This window comes from Microcaecilia unicolor, chromosome 3 (assembly GCF_901765095.1).
Source record: "Microcaecilia unicolor chromosome 3, aMicUni1.1, whole genome shotgun sequence".
Lineage (NCBI taxonomy): Eukaryota > Metazoa > Chordata > Amphibia > Gymnophiona > Siphonopidae > Microcaecilia > Microcaecilia unicolor.
In genome coordinates, this window is record NC_044033.1 from 175,760,490 (window position 1) to 175,779,826 (window position 19,337).

Sequence of the window (19,337 nt, forward strand, 5' to 3'; positions counted from 1 at the left end):
CGGATAGCAGGAGAAGGAGTAAGAGAGAGCGGAGAAGGGTGGGGGAGGTAGGGTGACGAAGGCGCCAAAGGCGGGATGCGCAGAGGAGGAATGCGGAAGGGTTCATGGCAGGAAGGAGGTGTTGGAGATTGAGAGCTAGGAAGGAGGAGGAGGACAGTAGGGATGGTGAGGTGGGGGAGGATAGGGGTAGGTAGGGTATTGCAGTAGTGGGCAGGATGGGGGGGGAATGGGTAGTAGACAGCGGAGGGAGGGGGAAGAGATTGGGGAGGGATAGGGCGAGGAATAGAATGTGAAAGGGGGCCATAGGTAGTGAGAGAGGTAGGGAGTGAGTGAGCAGGCAAGTTGGACAAGCTGGTGGGGTGGAGCAAGCTGATGCAGATGGACTGGAAGCTGGATCAGGCGGGCTACTTTATATGTATACCTGACCTTGATTTGTATCTGCCATATTCAGGGCACAGACCGTAGAAGTCTGCCCAGCACTTGCCCCGCCTCCCAACCACTAGCCCCGCCTCCCAACCACCGGTGCTGCCACCCAATCTCAGCTAAGCTTCTGAGGAGCCATTCCTTCTGAATAGGATTCCTTTATGTTTATCCCACACATTTTTGAATTCCGTTACCGTTTTCATCTCCACCACTGCCCCTGGGAGGGCATTCCAAGTATCCACCACTCTCTCCGTGAAAAAATACTTTCTTACATTTTTTTCTTGAGTCTGCCCCACTTCAACCTCATTTCATGTCCTCTAGTTCTACCGCCTTCCTGTCTCCAGAAAAGGTTTGGTTGCGTATTAATACCTTTCAAATATTTGAACGTCTGTATCATATCACCCCTGTTTCTCCTTTCCTCCAGGGTATACATGTTCATGTCAGCAAGTCTCTCCTCATACGTCTTGTAACGCAAATCCCATACCATTTTTGTAGCTTTTCCTTGCACAGCTTCAATTCTTTTTACATCCTTAGCAAGGTACAGCCTCCAAAACTGAACACAATACTCCAAGTGGGGCCTCACCAACGACTTGTGCAGGGGCATCAACACCTCCTATCTTCTGCTGGTCACACCTCTCTTTATACAGCCTAGTAACCTTCTGGCTATGGCCACCGCCTTGTCACACTCTTTTGTCGCCTTCAGATCCTCAGATACTATCACCCCAAGATCCCTCTCCCTGTCTGTACATATCAGACTCTCACCGCCTAACACATATGTCTCCCGTGGATTTCTGCTCCCTAAGTGCATCACTTTGCATTGAATTTTAATTGCCAAACATTAAACCATTCTAGCTTCTGCAGATTCTTTTTCATGTTGTCCCCTCCCTCCTGGGTGTCCACTCTTACAAATCTTGGTATCATCCGCAAAAAGGCAAACTTTACCTTCTAACCCTTCTGCAATGTCACTCACAAATATATGGAACAGAATCGGCCCCAGGACCGATTCTTGAGGCACTCCTCACCTTTCCCTCCTCCGAGTGAATTCCATTAATCACCACCCTCTGGCGTCTGTCCGTCAACCAGTTCCTAATCCAGTTCACCACTTTGGGTCCTGTCTTCAGCCTGTCAAGTTTGTTCAAGAGCCTCCTGTGGGGAACTGTGTCAAAAGCTTTGCTGAAATCTAAGTAGATTACATCTATAGCACATCCTTGATTCAATTCTCTGGTCACCCAGTTCCAGTTCTCATTGAAGAATTCAATGAGATTCGTTTGGCACGATTTACCTTTGATAAAACCATGCTGTCTCGGATCTTGCAACTTATTGGCTTCCAGGAAATTCACTATCCTTTCCTTCAGCATCACTTCCATTACTTTTCCAATAACCAAAGTGAGGCTTACCGGCCTGTATTTCCATCTTCTTTCCTATCACCACTTTTGTGAAGAGGGACCATATCCACTGTTCTCCAATCCCACGGAACCTCTCCCGGCTCCAAGGATTTATTAAACAAATCTTTAAGAGGACCCGCCAGAACTACTCTGAGCTCCCTCAGTATCCTAGGGTGAATCCCGTCTGGTCCCATGGGTTTGTCCATCTTTAGATTTTCAAGTTGTTCATACACACTCTCTTCTGTGAACTGTGCTAAATGGGACAACAACTGCTCCTTAATTTTCAGCCCAAACTTAAGGTGGCATTTCAGGATAAGAACATAAGAGTAGCCATACTGGGTCAGACCAATGATCCATTTAGCCCAATATCCTGTTTTCCAAACAGTGGCCAAGCCAGGTCACAAGTACCTGGCACAAACCCAATTAGCAGCAACATTCCATTCTACCAATCCCAGGGCAAAGAGTTGGTTCCCCATGTTTGTCTCAATAGTAGACTATGGACTTTTCCTCTAGGAATTTTTCAATTTGTCCAAACTTTTTTTAAACCCACATATGCTAACCACTGTTACTACATCCTCTGGCAAAGAGTTCTAGAGCTTAACTATTTGTTGAGTGGAAAAATATTTCCTCCTATTTGTTTTAAAAGTATTTCCATGTAACTTCCTTGCGTGTCTTCTAGTCTTGGAACAAATGAAAAATCGATTTACTTCTACTCATTCTATACCACTCAGGATTTTGTAAACTCCTTCTCCTTCTTTGGGTCACTTGACAGGGGCTTGCAGGTAACCAAATACCCTTTCCTACTCTTCTTTTCCTTTTTTATTTCCTCCTAACTCCTTCCAGAACTGTCACTCACCAGAACATGGGTACTGTACTCCTGTATTTTATTTCAAGAGAGCTCCTCTTTGGCTGGGTGTCCTTGCACCCAGGGACCTCCCCAGGGCCGCCGAGAGACTGGGCCAGGCCCGGTACAAGGCCGCCCCCGGGGCCCCGCCGCCACTCCCCCCCCTCCGTCCGCCACTGGGCCGGGCCCCCTGCATTGAAATCACAGTGCCTCTCACCTCCGTGTGAAAGCGCTGCAGGCAGCAGCAGATTGCCTTCCTTCGGGCCTCCTTCCCTCCCTGTGTCCCGCCCTCACGGAAGTTAAGTCAGACGAGGGCGGGACACAGGGAGGGAAGGAGGCCCGAAGGGAGGCGATCTGTTGCTGCCTGCAGCGCTTTCACACGGAGGTGAGAGGCGCTGTGATTTCAATGCAGGGGGCCCGGCCCGGTGGCAGATGGTCGACGACAGAGGGCAGGTGGGATTGCGGCGCCGGGCCCTGGGAATGTTGTCCCCCTCTCCCCCCATCTCGGCAGCCCTGGACCTCCCAGTCACTCCCCCCAGTGACTCTCTACAGGGACTCTCTCTTCTGCAGTAATCCCTATATGATAGGGGATTACATTCTCCCCCCAGTTATGTTCCCTTGCACCCAAGGGATACCCTTAAGGTTTTGGTTACTCATCCTTTAGAGCACCACAAACCCACACACCAACATTTTATTTCAACATCATACGACATTTTTTTAATACATTTTTTCCTTACACTTGAACCTCCCATTCATTTTTCTTTACATATCAGCCCTAGCGATATTCACCCCACTTTATTCAACAGTGTACACTTTCACCAACATTTATTCCACAACAGCAAATTTAACATGTATCAATTCTCCCATGTTTGCTACTGTTCCTCATCAGCATGAGTCAGGGCACTCTGGGCCTACCAAGAGTGGCAACCTGCCCAGCCACACTCTTCCCACTAGAATCCATAAATACTCCCTGTCAATGTTTATCCATCCCCCCCCAACAATTTCCACAAACAGATGGGAACACTTTATTGCAATAACAACTTTTATTTTATCCAACACTTCTGTAACACTTATAATTTTCCTATAAACACATTATTTTCATATGTTCATTTTCCCCTCTTATTTCCACAGTCCTCTGACCCACCCATCCTCTCAGACTGGGGTCCACCTCAACTTTTTCCCTCATATAGTAACATTTTTTTCCCAAACATTTCTTTTCAACACAAACATTTTTTTTCTTTCATTTTATTTATCTAACCAGTCCCTAAGCCCAACCAGCTACTGCACTTTATTTGCTTCTTTTACTCTTTTTGATTTCTTTTAACATAGAAACTTTACATTCCTCTTTTATCCTTCAAACAGTTAATCTTCTATACTGATGGGACCCGAGTTCTAACTCAGCAGGGCTCAGCCATACCACTTGGGGTCAGGCTTTCTCACAATCAGTCCTCCATGGATCAATCTTGGGACATCATAAACCTGAATTTGATGACCCAAATCCACAGTTTCCACGTGATGTTTGTAAATAGATCACCCAATGTTCCACTCCTAATACTGGGCGTCAATATAACTTTTGACTTGGGGGGGGGGGTCACTCTGTCCCATAGGATAGCTTGGGTCAGGCCTCAGGCATTGGTAGATGGCTTTGCGCATCCACGCCTCTTTCCAGACATCCACCACATTTATAACAGGCAAAGACACATAGGGATACTCCACTCTCCACATGTCCCATATCACCCGCTTTAAGTATGTCTGCTCACTGACTTGGGGAAGTCTGTTTCCTCTAGCTCCCTCCCGGTCAGTCCAAGGCTCCTCCAGCATTTCCTTTGGCATTGAATTTCCCAGCCAATGCCCATCCATGTTTCTGGAGGCAGGGTTATTGCACCCATCCCCCAACAGCAATTGTTCTAACGTTGAGTCTTTTCAACAATTGCTCCACCTCGGGACTCTTCACTGTCCACTCTGTCCCCAGAGCCCCAGGAACAATTGACTCACCGGTTCCCGTAGTGAGACAGAGATATTCTAGCAAAGTGGCTGGCTTTGGAAGGCCAGTCTTCCCATCCAGTGGTATTTTCCATAGGATTGGTAGTCCTTTACTGTCAGCCTTTGCCAATGTTCCAGGGCTGCCTCCGTGCTTGGGAACAAAGGGTTCCCTCCTGGGCATCACTACCTTCACTTCAGGCAGCTGCACTCCCTCTATTGGTGCCACAAACTCCAGCTCCATTGTTCTTTTCTTTCACGACTACTTTCCCCTCGCACACCAGTCCAGGATCTAGGGGTGGGGGGACAAACAATTCCAAGGCGGTTGCTGTTGTCTCTCCTTTCGCTGTTTCCTCTACCACAGTCAACCCGCTAGGTTCACCTCCAATTGTTAAGTGCACCAAGCCTGATACATTTTCCCACTCCCATGGGAACATCCTCTGCTGAGAGAGCAACTGCTGCTTCAACCAGGCCCCGACCCTTGGCATCGGCCCAATGGGCATCTTGCCCACTGTCAGATTCAGAGTCGCTGTCCAGCTCAGAGCTTTATCCTCCTCTGCCGCTCATGTCCCTCCTCTGAGGGTCGCCGCCTGGATTCACACTGATAAAACCTCTGTCCACAAGTGGAACAGCACAGGTGTATTGAGGCTGGGCCATTCTGATAGAGGCAATCCGGGCAGATGGTACGACCCATATTGGCACCGTCAACTCCACAGCATCTCGCATTCTATGGGCCACTTCCCCTATCCACTCCAGCCCACAGCTGGCCATGAGTTTGCTCTCAGCACCGTCCAATTCTGTTCTCATAGTCTCCTCCCTCGTGGGCAACACCTCATATGTTCTCACCGATGTCCTGCATCACTTCTGCTCCCTCGGATCCTCCTATGATCTGCAGGCCATGGGCTTGATCCCTCTCTCCTCCCGGGTCTCTGCACCAGGACCACTTGGCCCATCCTCTGGCAGAGCATCGAACTTGTATTTCAAGAGGTCTAAATATTGTTTCAAAATATTTAACAAGGCTAGGCGATCTTCCTCATCTGTTGGGGGGGGGGGGGGGGTTAGCAGACCTCCTCTCCCACTTCCACAATCATCATAGTAGCTAAAAGATGTATTTATTTATTTATTCATTCATTCTTGTATCCCACTATTATTCAAAAACAAGTTTTGGTTCAATGTGGCTTACAATTTACAGTTATGCGAAGTTACAGTGGTTTATTACAGTTACAAAGTGGTGTGAGTATCATTGCTGTGTGAAATTACCTATAGAATTTCTTGAAAAGGTAGGTCTTCAATTATTTTCTGAACTGAAGATAATTAGTAATGCTTCTTGTGGCCTTGGGTATTGAATTCCACCATTTGGAGCCCAGACAGCTAAATCCAGCTGGTGTAGATGGTTTTGTACATTATATTTCTGCAGTTTGGTAAATGAAGAAGTAAGTAACCTCTGCTTTCCGGGCTTGCATTTCTTAGGGATAGTTCAATCAGATTTAATTGTGTCAGCAGTTCCATCCTATGGGCGTAGTGTTCCCTTCCGTTTATTAGGCCAAACCATCCAGTTTCCTCCCCCCCATTCCTCGCTCATCTCTAACATACCTATAATGACGCAACAAGTCTTCCCGCTCTTTACCCAGGTACTCACTGTTGGCATGCTTCTATATATCCATTAGTGTGGCCCTTTACTGAAACAGAAGATCTGAATTTTCACCAGGCTGGTTGCAACAGTCTGTTTTCCCGGTTCAGCAGCATTTGCAATTTCAAGGGGAACAAATTTGTAATTCACACAGCAAGGAATTATAGTCCACAAGGCAATCAGAATTTTTGTAATCCACAGGCAAACCGTTTGTCGACTCTCCAAAATAGAGCAGTCAAATTTGTAATCCTTCAGTGAAATTGTTGGTTTCTTCAGTCTTCCTAATGCCCCATTTTGGGCGCCATTGCTATGTAACCTGGGTCTCACCCATGCGCTAACTCCAGCCCCGGGCCACACAAAACAAACTTCACAGTCTTGGCTCACTCCCAGGCCACTCTTACCACACACATCAGTTCCAGTCCACATGTAGTCAAGCTGGGGTGGATCAAAGGTCCGGAATAGTGATCCAGGGATTTGGGAGACACTTTTCCACTTCTGGGTTCCACTCAGCTCTTTAGTCCAGGCACTCCGAAGGGTTTAATAATAACTTAACTTTTATTGCAACCTCTGCAGCAGGCAGACTTTAACTTCAGTACTTTGTCAGGCCTTTCTGATCCCTATTACCCATACCAACATCTTTATTCACGTAACCTGGGTCTCATCCGTGCACTTGCTCCGGACCCAGGCCACACAAAACAAAACTTCACTGTCTTCGCTCACTCTCAGGCCACTCTTACCACACAAATCAGCTCTAGTCCACTTGCAGTCAAGCTAAGGTGGGTCAATGGTCCGGAATAGTGATCCAGGGGTTTGGGAGACACTTTCCATGTCTGGGTTTCACTCAGCTCTTCAGTCCAAAAACCACACAGCACTCTGAAGGGTTTAATAGCTTAACTTTTATTGCAACCTCTTCAACAGGCAGACTAACTTCAGTACTTCTTCACCACAGTCAAGATTTGTGAACTCTTTTTTTTAAATCAGTCTCAAACATCTGCTGTTCTGGGGGTGGGGGGGAACACCCACACCCACACCACTTTCCTCACAGGTGTATTTACAGGGGGGGGGGGGGGGTTGACCGGGCTATTCATTCACAAACACTCCTGTCCATGTCTATCCTGCCAACCAAATGTAACCCCAGGGCTGTTCTCTTCTTCATTGATTCACTCTGCTACCACCAGGCACTGTCCCTTATTGCTGTCCTCCTTCCACGGATGTACCTCAGAGGGCAGCACCTGGAGTATTGCGCTCTGCCACAGGTTTCAAGCGTTTTGTCCTGTTGGCAGGCCTGGGTATTTAACCTGTCCTCAGCAGCGTTGTCTGCTTATCCTCTCTGTACTTTTTCTGAATGTTTGAGCAGTGCCTTGCTATTCCTGTGCTGGTTTTCCTAGCTGTTCATCTTCACGTTCCTTCTAAACTCAGCCCTATTCTGCAGTAGAGAGTGACGCAGGGACAAAGATTCATCCCCATTCCATCAACAAAAGATTTTTTTCCCGTTCCCACCCCATGCTCTCACCATCCCTGTATTTTCCATCCCTGTCCCCTCACCGTCCTCAGTCTTAATTTTCTTCCTCACATCTCCATGCTCAAAGCAGAAAGGAAGATTTTATGCAATTTTATGGGCATAAAGGCATTGCAAATAAATGTTTTAGGCCTATAGTTTAAAGGACAAATTCAACCCCCTCCATGTACCCACACTCCATACACCTTTTTCCAGCCCCCCTCACTCTACCCATCTTTTTTCAGCCCCGCCCCTTGCACCCATTCTCCATCTAAAGTTTTCCACCCCCTTCCTGAATAGTACAGCCCATCACCCCCAAGCCTCAGTGGGCCCTCCCTGGGCCTATCTTGAGGAGCCCTGGTGGTCTAGTGGCCTCTTTGGGGGCAGGAAAGAACCCCACTCTTTCCTGCCCTTTGCCACTGCTGTACTCGGTGCTGTCACTTCTTCAAAATGACTGCTAAGACTCTGCAGTCTTCAAGTGTATCAACTACAAATAAAGAATGTATTTTATAAACTAGTGGTTCCATTGTTTGTCTTTGAAAACTATTCTTTGGCGTAAAGAGCAGCAGTGGATCTTTACGCTTAAAACAAACCGAACCGTACGGTTTAAACAGAAATATCGAGTGGAATGCGTATTTCTGATTGACAGCTGGAGTGGGCGAGTAGGAGCCTGACGTGCTTCGTGATTGGGGGCGCCTGCTTCTTGTGTTGATTGGCTGATTTAGAATGCTGGGGATTTAAAGTTCTCGGTGTGTAAGCCTTTTCCAGCGCCATCTTTGATGTCAGATAGTGTATTGCGTGACATTGTTCTATGAGCAGTTTTCTTCCCTGAAGAACATAAGTATTGCCATACTGGGAAAGACCAAAGGTCCATTGAACACAGCATCCTGTTTCCAACAGTGGCCAATCCAGGTCACAAATACCCGGCAAGATCCCAAAAATGTACAAAACATTTTATACTGCTTATCCCAGCCATCATATGGGCGAAACAAGGTGCTCTTGTTGAGGGAAATGGGCGCTTTATTTGGAGATCGGAATACCTCAGTTGGAAGTGGTCAGGACTGGCTGGGACGTGATGGAACAAACGGTCTACTGAGAGACAATTCCCCCAAGAGAAGCACTAGTGTACGGCTAGTGTTGATGTGAATTATAACTTGATCTGCAATTTGAACTGCAACTATAAGTATAAAATTTTTTTGTTATTTGCATATCAATAAAAAAAAAAGGGGGGGAGTTTCCAGTGAAAAGTTTTTTTTTGTGTTTTTTTGGGTTCCAGGTCTGTAGGACCAGAGGTATTTCTTATAGGGTCTCCACATTTATAGTATTTAGGGGTCACGTTTATTTGGTATATGTTTTGTGTCGTTACTTACTTGTCCCTCTTTTGGGTAAAAGGTTTTTTAAACCATCTGTTTTTTTCTGTTTTCAGAGTTTTTTTCAGATGTTTTTTTTTTCCTTGGTTCCCAGACAGGGACCAGTGATAGTACCTCACTCCCTGATTTGATAGGTGACTTTGAATACTGTGAGTATTTTCCCTATTGGGAGATGTTTGAGGTCCCAAGTATTAAAAGAAATTTTGAGAGATTTCTTGATTGAAATCTGAGGGTTACAAGAGGTGTGACACAAAATTAGTTTCTTAGTTTCAAAACTTCTCAGTATTTTGGTATTCTTATTACAAAGATTGAATTTCCCTTTTTATATCTAGAGATTGTCTTTGAAGAGCCATTCTTTATTCCCTACTCTTTTTGGACTTCTGAATATCCCTGCATCGATGCTTATCCGGTTAGCAGCACTTGCTATCTGAATAAGTACCTTTAGAATATCAGCCCCAGTATAATTAGTTTTATTATGGTGTGTTAAACTGAGCTTTTCTTTTACTCACTTTTTTTTTGTTTGAGCATTTTGCATCTCTTTTGTGTATTTGCAGAAAAGCAGGTTAAAGTATGTGCTGATATAAGAGAAACATGGTTCTTTCAGTTTGTCTGACAGGATCTATTGTTTTTCTTTGATTGCAGCTGCTGCCCTCTAAGAATCTTATGTCCTAGGCAGCTGGCTAGTCTTGCCTAATGGTTGGGGTAGCCCAGGCTCCACTAATATTTTGGATGTTCTGTGTGTGTGTGGGTGGGTTCCAGCTCATCCCTCACCTCAGGCAGCAGATTGCCTTGAGCCACCCCTTCATTTAGGGCAACTTTTTGTGAAGTGCACGCGACTGAAACAGGTCTACACCAAAATGTCTAACTTTTAGCCCAGGACAGTTTTGCTTTGTTTCATTATTGCAGAAAAACATTCAAGTTTTGGGAATGCCCCCAACAAGCCTCCTTGTGATTTGGATTCACTACAGAGAAAAACTTCTAGAATCTGAGTTTTGAAAATCGCGATATGAACATTTTTCAAAGAAAAACGTCCAAATGCCACTTTATGATGTTTTTGAGATGTTTTTCTCTTTTGAAAATGAGTCCCAATATCTCTGTGGTCAACATAGTGTCAGTATCAATGAGAGATAGGGAAGAGGGTGGGAAATCAGCATCAAGGGTTGGAAAGAAGAGAGCTAAAGGCATCCTGAAAGAGAAAAGTTTTGAACATAGATTAGGAAGAGAGGGTTCCAGTCTAAGGGAGGGTTGGGGAGGGAGTGTCAAAGTTTCTGTCCAAGGTAGCTGAAGGCAGTTTCTCTGGAGGGAAGTAGGCTTCTCTAGCCAGGCCCATTAACATCCAAGCACAGGACAGTTATCCTATAGAGGAAGCTGCTTCCAACCTGCTGGAGGTCAGAGTGCCTCTCTTTCAATCCCCACCCCCCCTTTCATTTTCCAGCATGATGGTCCTCATTGTTTATCATAGTGGTTCTCCATTGCACCCTCTGTTTGCTAGGTCCCCTCTCGTATACGTCAGGTCTTTAGATCTTTAATTTGTGTGCGCATGTCCCCAATTTTTTTTTAATGGTCTCCTCTCTTATGGCTTTCAGCTCCTTTTTAAAGCTTTGACAAGCACTTTACCGCTTCAGCCTATAATAGCCCCAAGTTACTTCTTCCACTTTCTACCCAGTGTAGATACGGGTGGGCCATTCTCGGCTCAGGCCCACCCATTTGGATGTCCTTCTCCAATCGGTGCACTGGGAATGCACTGCACAACCTTTTAGTCCTGCTCAGTGGCATAGCCACAGGTGGGCCTGGGTGGGCCATGGCCCACCCACTTAGGGCTCAGGCCCATCCAGCAGTAGCACATGGTAATGAAAATGCTGCTCTCCACAATACTGGCACCTTCGCATGCTCAGTTTTCAGCGCATGCCTGCTGCAGACTACCAAGGTGGAGACTGGAGAGAAGCATTTTCCCACCAGCTGAGAGATTTTTTTGATGTGGGGGTAGGGGAGAGAACATTTGGTGCCCACCCACTTCTTGCCTAGGCCCACCAAAATCTGCTGTCTGGCTACACCCCTGGTTGTTTGAGTGTGTTTCAGGGACAAGTGGTTTAGTCAAAATAATAAAAATAAATATTTTGTTTCATACAGATCGCTCATTTGTTGAAACATAACTAAATGGATATTCATTGTGGATATCCTGAAAACCTGACTGCCTGGGGTGCCTCCAGGACCAGGTTCACTTGGCTAACCAATTCATACAATAGTTGCCGCAGTCCACGGCATTAGCTGCCAAGTTCATACAAAGTTAATTATTTTCAGTGGAAAATAAATCTGTTGGCTGCCTGCTATGTGAATATTCCATCACTGTTTCATTATTGCTACCAAGTATTACATACGTAAGGCATATGCCTTAAACATAGATTGTTTAAATTCATTTATCTAGACCTTACATGCACATGGTATTGCTTGTTAAACCCAAAGGCGAAACGTAAGGGTGGTTAAACAATTTAGTGTAAACTGTGTTGTTTATGACTTTACTTGTTTTGTACTGCTTTGGATCCTACTGATCTGTACATCTGTTGTGTTATTTTGGTGGGTGGAAACAGGTGGGTTTATAGGGAGGGAGGGGAGTACAGAAGGAGAAGGGTTCTTGGAGTATGCTCTCTCTAAAAGTTTATATTGTGCCTTGTTGAATGGTTCACTGGTTTGTCTTGTTCTGTATGAAGCTTATCAACCAACGTATTTTGCTTTTAATAAAGATGATTAAAAACATAAAAAATAAGTTTTGGATGTTACTGAATTCTGTTATTCTGTCTCACTGTATTTCCAGTTTTGGCACAGTATGAGCCATCACAAGAACCAAAATGTAAGAAAACCAATTGGATAGTCTCCCATAGATGCTATTTTCCCAATAAGGGAAACACTAGGGGCATATGCATTACAGAGAATTAGATTATTGGTCAAGAGACTCTCCAGGGTTGCCCCCTTTCCCCTTTATTATTTGTTTTAACCTTAGATCCTCTTACTTGAGAAACTATGCATAACCCTGAGATTGGAGGTGTTTCCATAGGTTCCCACACTTTTAAAATTGTTGTATTTGCAGGTGACTTACTAGTACACTTGACAATTTGAAGACAGGCGGCTTAGGCCTATGTGATTTTAGATTGTATAGTTGGGCACTTTAAGGCATTTGGGCTACTGAATAAATGGCATGGAAGATTAATACTCCCTATAATCTGGAAAAAGAAAATTTTGCCCCTCTACATACCAATTTTTTGTTGCATGCTAAATCTGAAAAGTGCATTCTCTTATTTGTTCCTCTCCGGTGGCTTTGGGGGAGTATAACACTTTCCCTGAATCAAGACCCCCACAGCTCGCCCTTATTTCCTCTTAGGAGGAATTTAAATTTTAATCAAGGTCAAGATAACCAGGTATTTATAACGTGGGAATCTGAAGGTCTGAAATTTTTGGAGCATTGTATTTAAGAAAATGGAAGACTTTATTTTCTAGACCTGATGAGACAGAGACTGTGAGACTTTCCTGGAGATGCCTTTGCTCAATGTCAGCTGCATCATTACATTACCTCCTTAATGCCTCATTCATTTCTGTTAGATTTGGTACCCGATTAAGTGATCGATTAAGTACCAGTGGTCATGATCCACCTTCTATTTCTGCCGTTCATAAAGCTCTCTTGGCTTTGGGAACCCCTAAGATATACGAAGGTTTTTGGCTTGCTTGGGAATTTAAGATGGGCACAGTGGGGAGGAGTCTTGATTTTTCTTGTATAGTGAAGTGGATTCCTCAAATTCTTTATTTTTTTATGCAGATCACAGGCAATGTTGGTATAGGGGTCTTCAAAGATCAAAGGGCAGCAACATTTTGAATAATATAATTGGACAGTCTATTTCTTTTCGTCCATGGGATTTAGTACATGGTTGGGAGAGGGCTTTATGACTGCATAGGAAAGGTCCATGATTGATTTTGAAATCTTATGTGATTGCTCTAAAATGTAATTAAAAATATAAAAGTTTATTGGAAAATCGCCAGTGTAGGCCCAAAGGGGTCCCTTTGGGCCTACATTGGTGATTAACCAATAAACTTTTATATTTTTATCTCCTGACCTTCTGGTACTGTCTCTTTGTTGCTGTTGGAAGGTCAATGGGCTACCCCCACTTTTGCTCTTTTCGATTGTATCACAGGTGGGTTTTTTCTCCTTTTCTTCTAAAATGTATCCTTAGACGGGAGGGGGTGTGGCAAGATGGCGTCCTAGCTTGCTGCGTGAGCGTCTCGGGAATCTGCTGGAAATACCTCATTTTTGTTTTTCCTGTGTTGAAATGCCTCATACTAAGCGGAAAGCGGCGATTAAAAGGCAACCGCCGATAGCCTTTACTTCGTCTCCGATACAGCAGACCCTAGACCGCTACATGACAAGCTTCCCGGTGGAATATGGTTTGGCGAGTCCCACGTTGAGTGACGCCGAAGGAGCGACGTCTATTCTGGGGCCGGATACCACGCTATCGCCGCCTGAGCTGACGCGACCTCCGTGTCCTGCAAGTTCCAGGGTGGGGTTAGCAGGCCAAGCTGAGACGCAAGACGCCGAAAGTTTGAGCCCGATCGGCGGTTCCCCCCCTGGACAAGCAGAAGGAAACATTCAGGAGCAAGGCTCCCCACAGGAAGTTACCCTGACGGCTATTTGGCAAGCGGTCCAGGGACTAACGGCTGAGGTGGCTAGATCGACTAAAGAAATTTCTACAATAGTGAGTAAACTGTCTACAATGTCGGAAGTTTTTGAAAAAACAAAATCAGAAGTAACAAATCAAGTATCTCAGGTAAAAGATGAGGTAAATACAGTGAAATTGACTGTGGACACCTTGGTTAAAGATAAAATGCTAACATCTCGCAAAATAGAGCAAATTGAGAACTTTAATCGACGTCTTACACTCAGACTATTGAATTTTCCAATATCACCTGCACTTTCATCTTATGATTTCTTCAAAAAATATCTACAAGAGATTTTGAAGCTCTCTCCTAAAGATATTCCCCCTTGCAATAAAGTGTATTACCTTCCAGCTATTCAGAAGCGGGGAGAGGCTTCTCAATCAGTAAATATGGTGAACATAGCCCCTCAGAGAAATGATATTGACTTACAGAATTTAACTGCATTATTAGAAGACTCTATGGTTGAAATAACTAACCGGGGGACTCTGATAGTATCCTTTGTATTTGAGCAGGACTTAAATATGATTATGAAATTATATTTCAAAAACTCCACAGCACTTTTTTGTGGTCAAAAAATATGGGTATACCCTGATGTTACAAAGGTGACCCAGCAAAGAAGAAAACAATTTTTGATCCTGAGAGAAGATGTAAAAACTTTGGGTGCAATTTTTACATTGGTTTATCCCTGTAAATGTGTGATACGTTTATTAGGTGTTAAATATGTCTTTTTTGAGCCAAGTCAGCTGAAGGTATTTCTGGACTCTAAGATTCCAACTAGCCGCCAGACTGGAACAACTGAATCAGCGAATAGAATATGACGGGATAAAACATAGGACTATGCCAATTGTGGTTTAAAACTTGATTTTCCTTATTGAATTCTCCTTTTAGTTTTCTAAACCCACTCCCCCCAAATAATTGTTGTGGTCTAAGGAAGAGTAAGAAATATTACGATTAGATATGCATATCTTTTACTTTGTAATTGCCTTGTAACTGTTTCTCTGTATTACCTTACAAATTGATATTCATTTGTAAAATTTGAAATTCAATAAATAAAAATTAAAAAAAAAAATGTATCCTTAGACATTAGTTGCAGGTTGACCTGCCCTCCTACTGGGAATGGAGGATTGAGTTCCATACTCTGTGAGTTGGAGTCTAGCGGAGTGAAGGGCTTCTTAGAGACTTTGTATTCTTACCTTCACCTCCTTTCACTGCAAGCCAGAAGTCACATAATCAGTACTCTTGGGGGACTTTCCTGGCAGCTTTGAATATTATTTTGGGTTCATTTATATTATTTGCTAGTCTTTGTGAGTGGGGTGGGAGGGTTGGATGAGGGGGGGGGGGTTCAGATTCCATTTTGTACTGTCATATGGAAGGACTCTAAGATTACAAGTTTTAATTTGTTGATATATGTTTGCTGTTGGATTGGGGATTGGGTTTATATTTATATTCATATTGTTGTTTATCAAGTTCTCTTTTGTCATTAATAACTCTGTTTTATATACTTCTTTTAGTGGTTGTTACTGCAATTTATTCAATAAAAAGATTTAAATATATGTACTTGAGCTAATTTTCTAAGAGAGAATACCCAGGTTTATAAATGCTCACATATTTTGCCACCAGGTTGTTGTTTTTTGGGGAGGGGGGAGGGGGATGTTTCTAATCTGGTCAGTGTTCTTTCATGGAAGTCTTTATTTTTCTGTTTGCTATGGAAAATGCGAATCTCTTGTATTTTGTAGAATACAGAAGGAAATACATTTCTGTGACTTCCTCTGTTGCACTGCATGCAGAACCTGGCTTTAGTTTCTGTTCAAAGCTGTCAGCAGCTTAACTCCTGATCATTGTCAGTGTGCTTCCTAGTTCTGCGCTCTCTTTCCAGTGCATTGTGGCCCTTGTAGTCCAGATTTATATTCTTAACTACTACTACTACTACTACTACTTAACATTTCTAACTACTAGTGATCCACAAACCTGCAAAGCCACTAAGAAATCATAGAAAACAACCAAAACAGCAGGAAAATTGCAAGGGGGCTTAAGAGCAATTTCAAAGATGCCAAGTTACCCAGGTCCAGGCAGGTGATTTTGGGACAGTCCTGGATTTCTGACCACCCCATCCTGGTTCATAATGGGACTTGAAACACTGATTTCATTGGGCTGGATCAAGCACCACAAAGCCCACACTGCTTTGGTATGTAAGGTTGTAAACCAGGACTGTTCTAAAATCTCCAGCCTGGAAGTGGGCAACTTGGTATCTCTGCAATTTCTTACACTACAAGGTTCTAGTAGTTCAGGGGTGGGCAAACCCTTTGGACTAAGGGCCATATTAGAGTCACCTGTGGTTGATGAGTTGCAGGGGCGTAACCAGACAACAGATTTTGGGTGGGCCTAGGCAAGAAGTGGGTGGGCACCAAGTGTTCTACCCCCCCCCCCCCCACCACCACCAAAAAAATATCTCAGTTGGCGGGAAAAAGCTTCTTTACACCTTGGCAGTCTGCAGCAGGCATGCGCTGAAAATTGAGCATGTGCAGATGCCGGTAAGAGTAGCATTTTAGTTACCATCAGGGGGAAGTCTTCAGCTGGCGGAGCTTGGGATCCCACCAGCTACTGTTAAATGTGTGCTACTGTTGAGTGGGCCTGGGCCCCGGCCCACCCAGGCCCACCTGTGGCTACGCCACTGACGAGTTGGGGTGTGGAGGTCCCCATTAGAGCTCTAGTGAAAATATGGAGGGTGGAACAGCATCAGAGCAGCATGCATTCGGATAAGAGAAGGGAAGTTGACATCCTGACCCGCCCTGCAGCAATGATATCACTTCTACCAGTCCGTGGATGTCGGTTCTTCCCCCAGATGTGGGCACGGTAGGTCAGAACACTTGTGTCACCACTGGTAGAAGGAACTAGCCTGAGGGCTGCCCTTCTAAATACACCTGTTAGTCTTTGAGAAAACTGGACTCTGCAGACTTCAGTACTTGGACCATCTTAAGAATGATCCAAAGACGCTGCTGTACATGAGCTTCCAGACTCCACTAGTCCCTTCTTGTTTCTGACACATTTTTGCCAGAAAAGATGTCAGCTTGATAGTTCAGTGGCAGTGGTTACTGCCGTGAATGATTTCAATTTTAATTCTCAAGCCTGTCTTCTGTTTCCTGGATTTAACGATCTCACCCCTCATTGAGTGACCATTAGTTGCTGAGCTGCTGTGTTGTGAAATTTTCATATGCAAATTCCTCTTAGACAATCTTAAATATAACCCATTACAGTTTACAGTTTGTAATGTAACTATTTCTTAGGTAATTGTTACTGAAAGTAACTTGGATAAATTAGTGTGGTTGCCATGTTAACCTTTTGTTTCTGTGCTTTCAAGTGGACTAACGAATGAAAGCAAATAATATAAGGCAGTTTTCTTCTTCAATGCAAGGCCTGGGGGCCAGTGGTGGCCCCTGGAGACCTCTGGGCTGGCCCTTATCATTCTGGCTTTTTTTCTGCTACTTTCTGCCTCTCTACCCAAGGTCATGACAGAAAGGAGGAAGTGGTGGTGGTGGTGGTGGTGTGGGGGGGGGGGGGGGGGGGGCAACAGAGCCGCATATTTGAAAAACAATTTCGGAATAGATGATGAGAATGAATTTGGAAATGCCCACCTCTTTGAGGATATGCTCAATCAAAAGTTGGCGGGCTGGTGAGGTGGATGTCGTTTGCGCACATTGGTCAGCAGTGTCATGGCCTCACGTGGGAAGATATTAGTGGCTCATTTGGATCCAAAGTGACCCTGACTTAAAAATTAGTGAGCATAACTAATATAAGGTGACGTCTTTTTATTAGACTAACCCAAGGCTGAGCAATAAATCCTGAGCACTAGGTCACTACGATGCCTAGAGATTGCTCTTTGGTGCATAGAATTTTGTGCCCCATGAAATATAAATAAATAAATATGTATATATATTTGCATTTATTGCTTACGAAACAGGGGCTCCTCATCTGTCTGCATCAGCTTACGTTTGATCCGCTCAGGACAGGAACCCTTATGCTCTTCTTGTGGTCTCAAGACTCATGAGATTTAAGATTATGTACCCATTGTGGAAGTTCTTGCACCACGTAGCTCAAAACTTGAGCCGAGTCGTGTGATGCTGACTGAAGAGGAGCCTCTGTTTTGGCAGCAGCAAGGTGATGAGGAAGGTGTAAAGTCCCACTGGCTAGTTAGAGAGGTGGGAGGACTAGAGAGGGATGAGCAGGTCCGGATTTAATCCAACTAATGCCCTAAGCAGAGTCCAACAGTGGTGCCCCTCGGCCCTTCCATTGCTTAACTGACAAGACATTAAGACTCGATAAGTGCTAAGAATTATCATTTATTGTACAAAACAAATTATCATATATATTTATAATGATTAGAAAAACACTGATATTCATGTTGGATAATGGGTGTGGCAGGCGTGAGTGAAAAAGTTAAGGGCATGATAGCTAGGGGAAAAAACTGTGGTGCCCTCCTTGGTGCCCTAAGTATGTGCTTATTTTGCTTACTGGTTAATCCAGGGATGGAGACTGCTATGTAGGAGGGGTGTAGAGAGAGGGAGACGAGACACTGCTGAGGGCAGAGGGATGTGACGGAGGGACGTAAGACAGAGCAACTAAGAAGGAAGACTGGTGAGGAGGGTGGGCGAATGAGGAGGAGGAGTCTGGGGACAGATGTGGGGAGATTGAGGAAGAGCAGACTGAGAAAGGACAAGGGGGAAATCTGGTGGGGACTTTGCCATTTTGGTTCACTTATCAGCAAGAGCATGTCACCTCTAGCGCCATGACAAAGGGGATGCTGGTATCCTACCAACAGCTGCTGCTATGTGCAGTGACGTATAAGAGTTTGAATTAGTAAACTTCCTTTTCCCGTGGGAAAACAGTTTTAATAAATCAAGCCCTAAAGGAGAAGTGGAGACTTCTGAAGGGATGCCCCTCCCTCCCATGCTCGTGACTCTACTGGGGACAGTGGGAACTGGGGGAAAGAAATTCTAATCGTTGACTCCTAAATCAAAAGAAACTTTGTCAAGGCCTCCTCAGGTCAAAATAGAAGGAGCAAAGATGGCATTTACCAGAAAACATAAGTGAATCCTAAAAAACATTCCAATGATAGCATGAACGGAGGGAAAAGATTTAGGGAGCCCATAAAGAAGACATATCTGTTGCCAGACCTCACTAGCTTTTGATTGTAATTCCAGGGAAGGTGTGGCATCCTACACAACTCAGTATATTTTGTTCCCAAAGAATCATAAACACATTGTTTTATCTCATTCTTCTTCCTTTTAGGTCTTGGACGTATTGGAAGGACAGAGTCCGGTGTGTCATACTTGTTCCGTTTCCAGTGATAACCTAATACTTAGGCAGGAAGCCTCCAGCTCTCCCAGAGATGTGGATCTGGATATGGACAGCACAGCACGTCCCCCACAAAGGCTCACCTATACCAAATCAATGATTGTGGGTGAAACCCGAGCGTCCAAGGTAAATCTGGTGGGGGAGGGGTGGTGTC

At 44.5% G+C, this 19,337-nt stretch overlaps 1 protein-coding gene across 4 annotated transcripts in view; it reads left to right on the top strand.

The window, feature by feature from the left end:
- ARHGAP9 (Rho GTPase activating protein 9) overlaps positions 1-19,337 on the top strand; it is a 223,037-nt gene that overhangs the window by 109,173 nt on the left and 94,527 nt on the right. For all 4 annotated transcript variants that reach the window (XM_030196623.1, XM_030196625.1, XM_030196626.1 and 1 more), the window contains exon 6: positions 19,118-19,309. In XM_030196623.1, the coding sequence (XP_030052483.1) occupies positions 19,118-19,309 (192 nt within the window). The remainder of the gene's footprint in view (positions 1-19,117; positions 19,310-19,337) is intronic.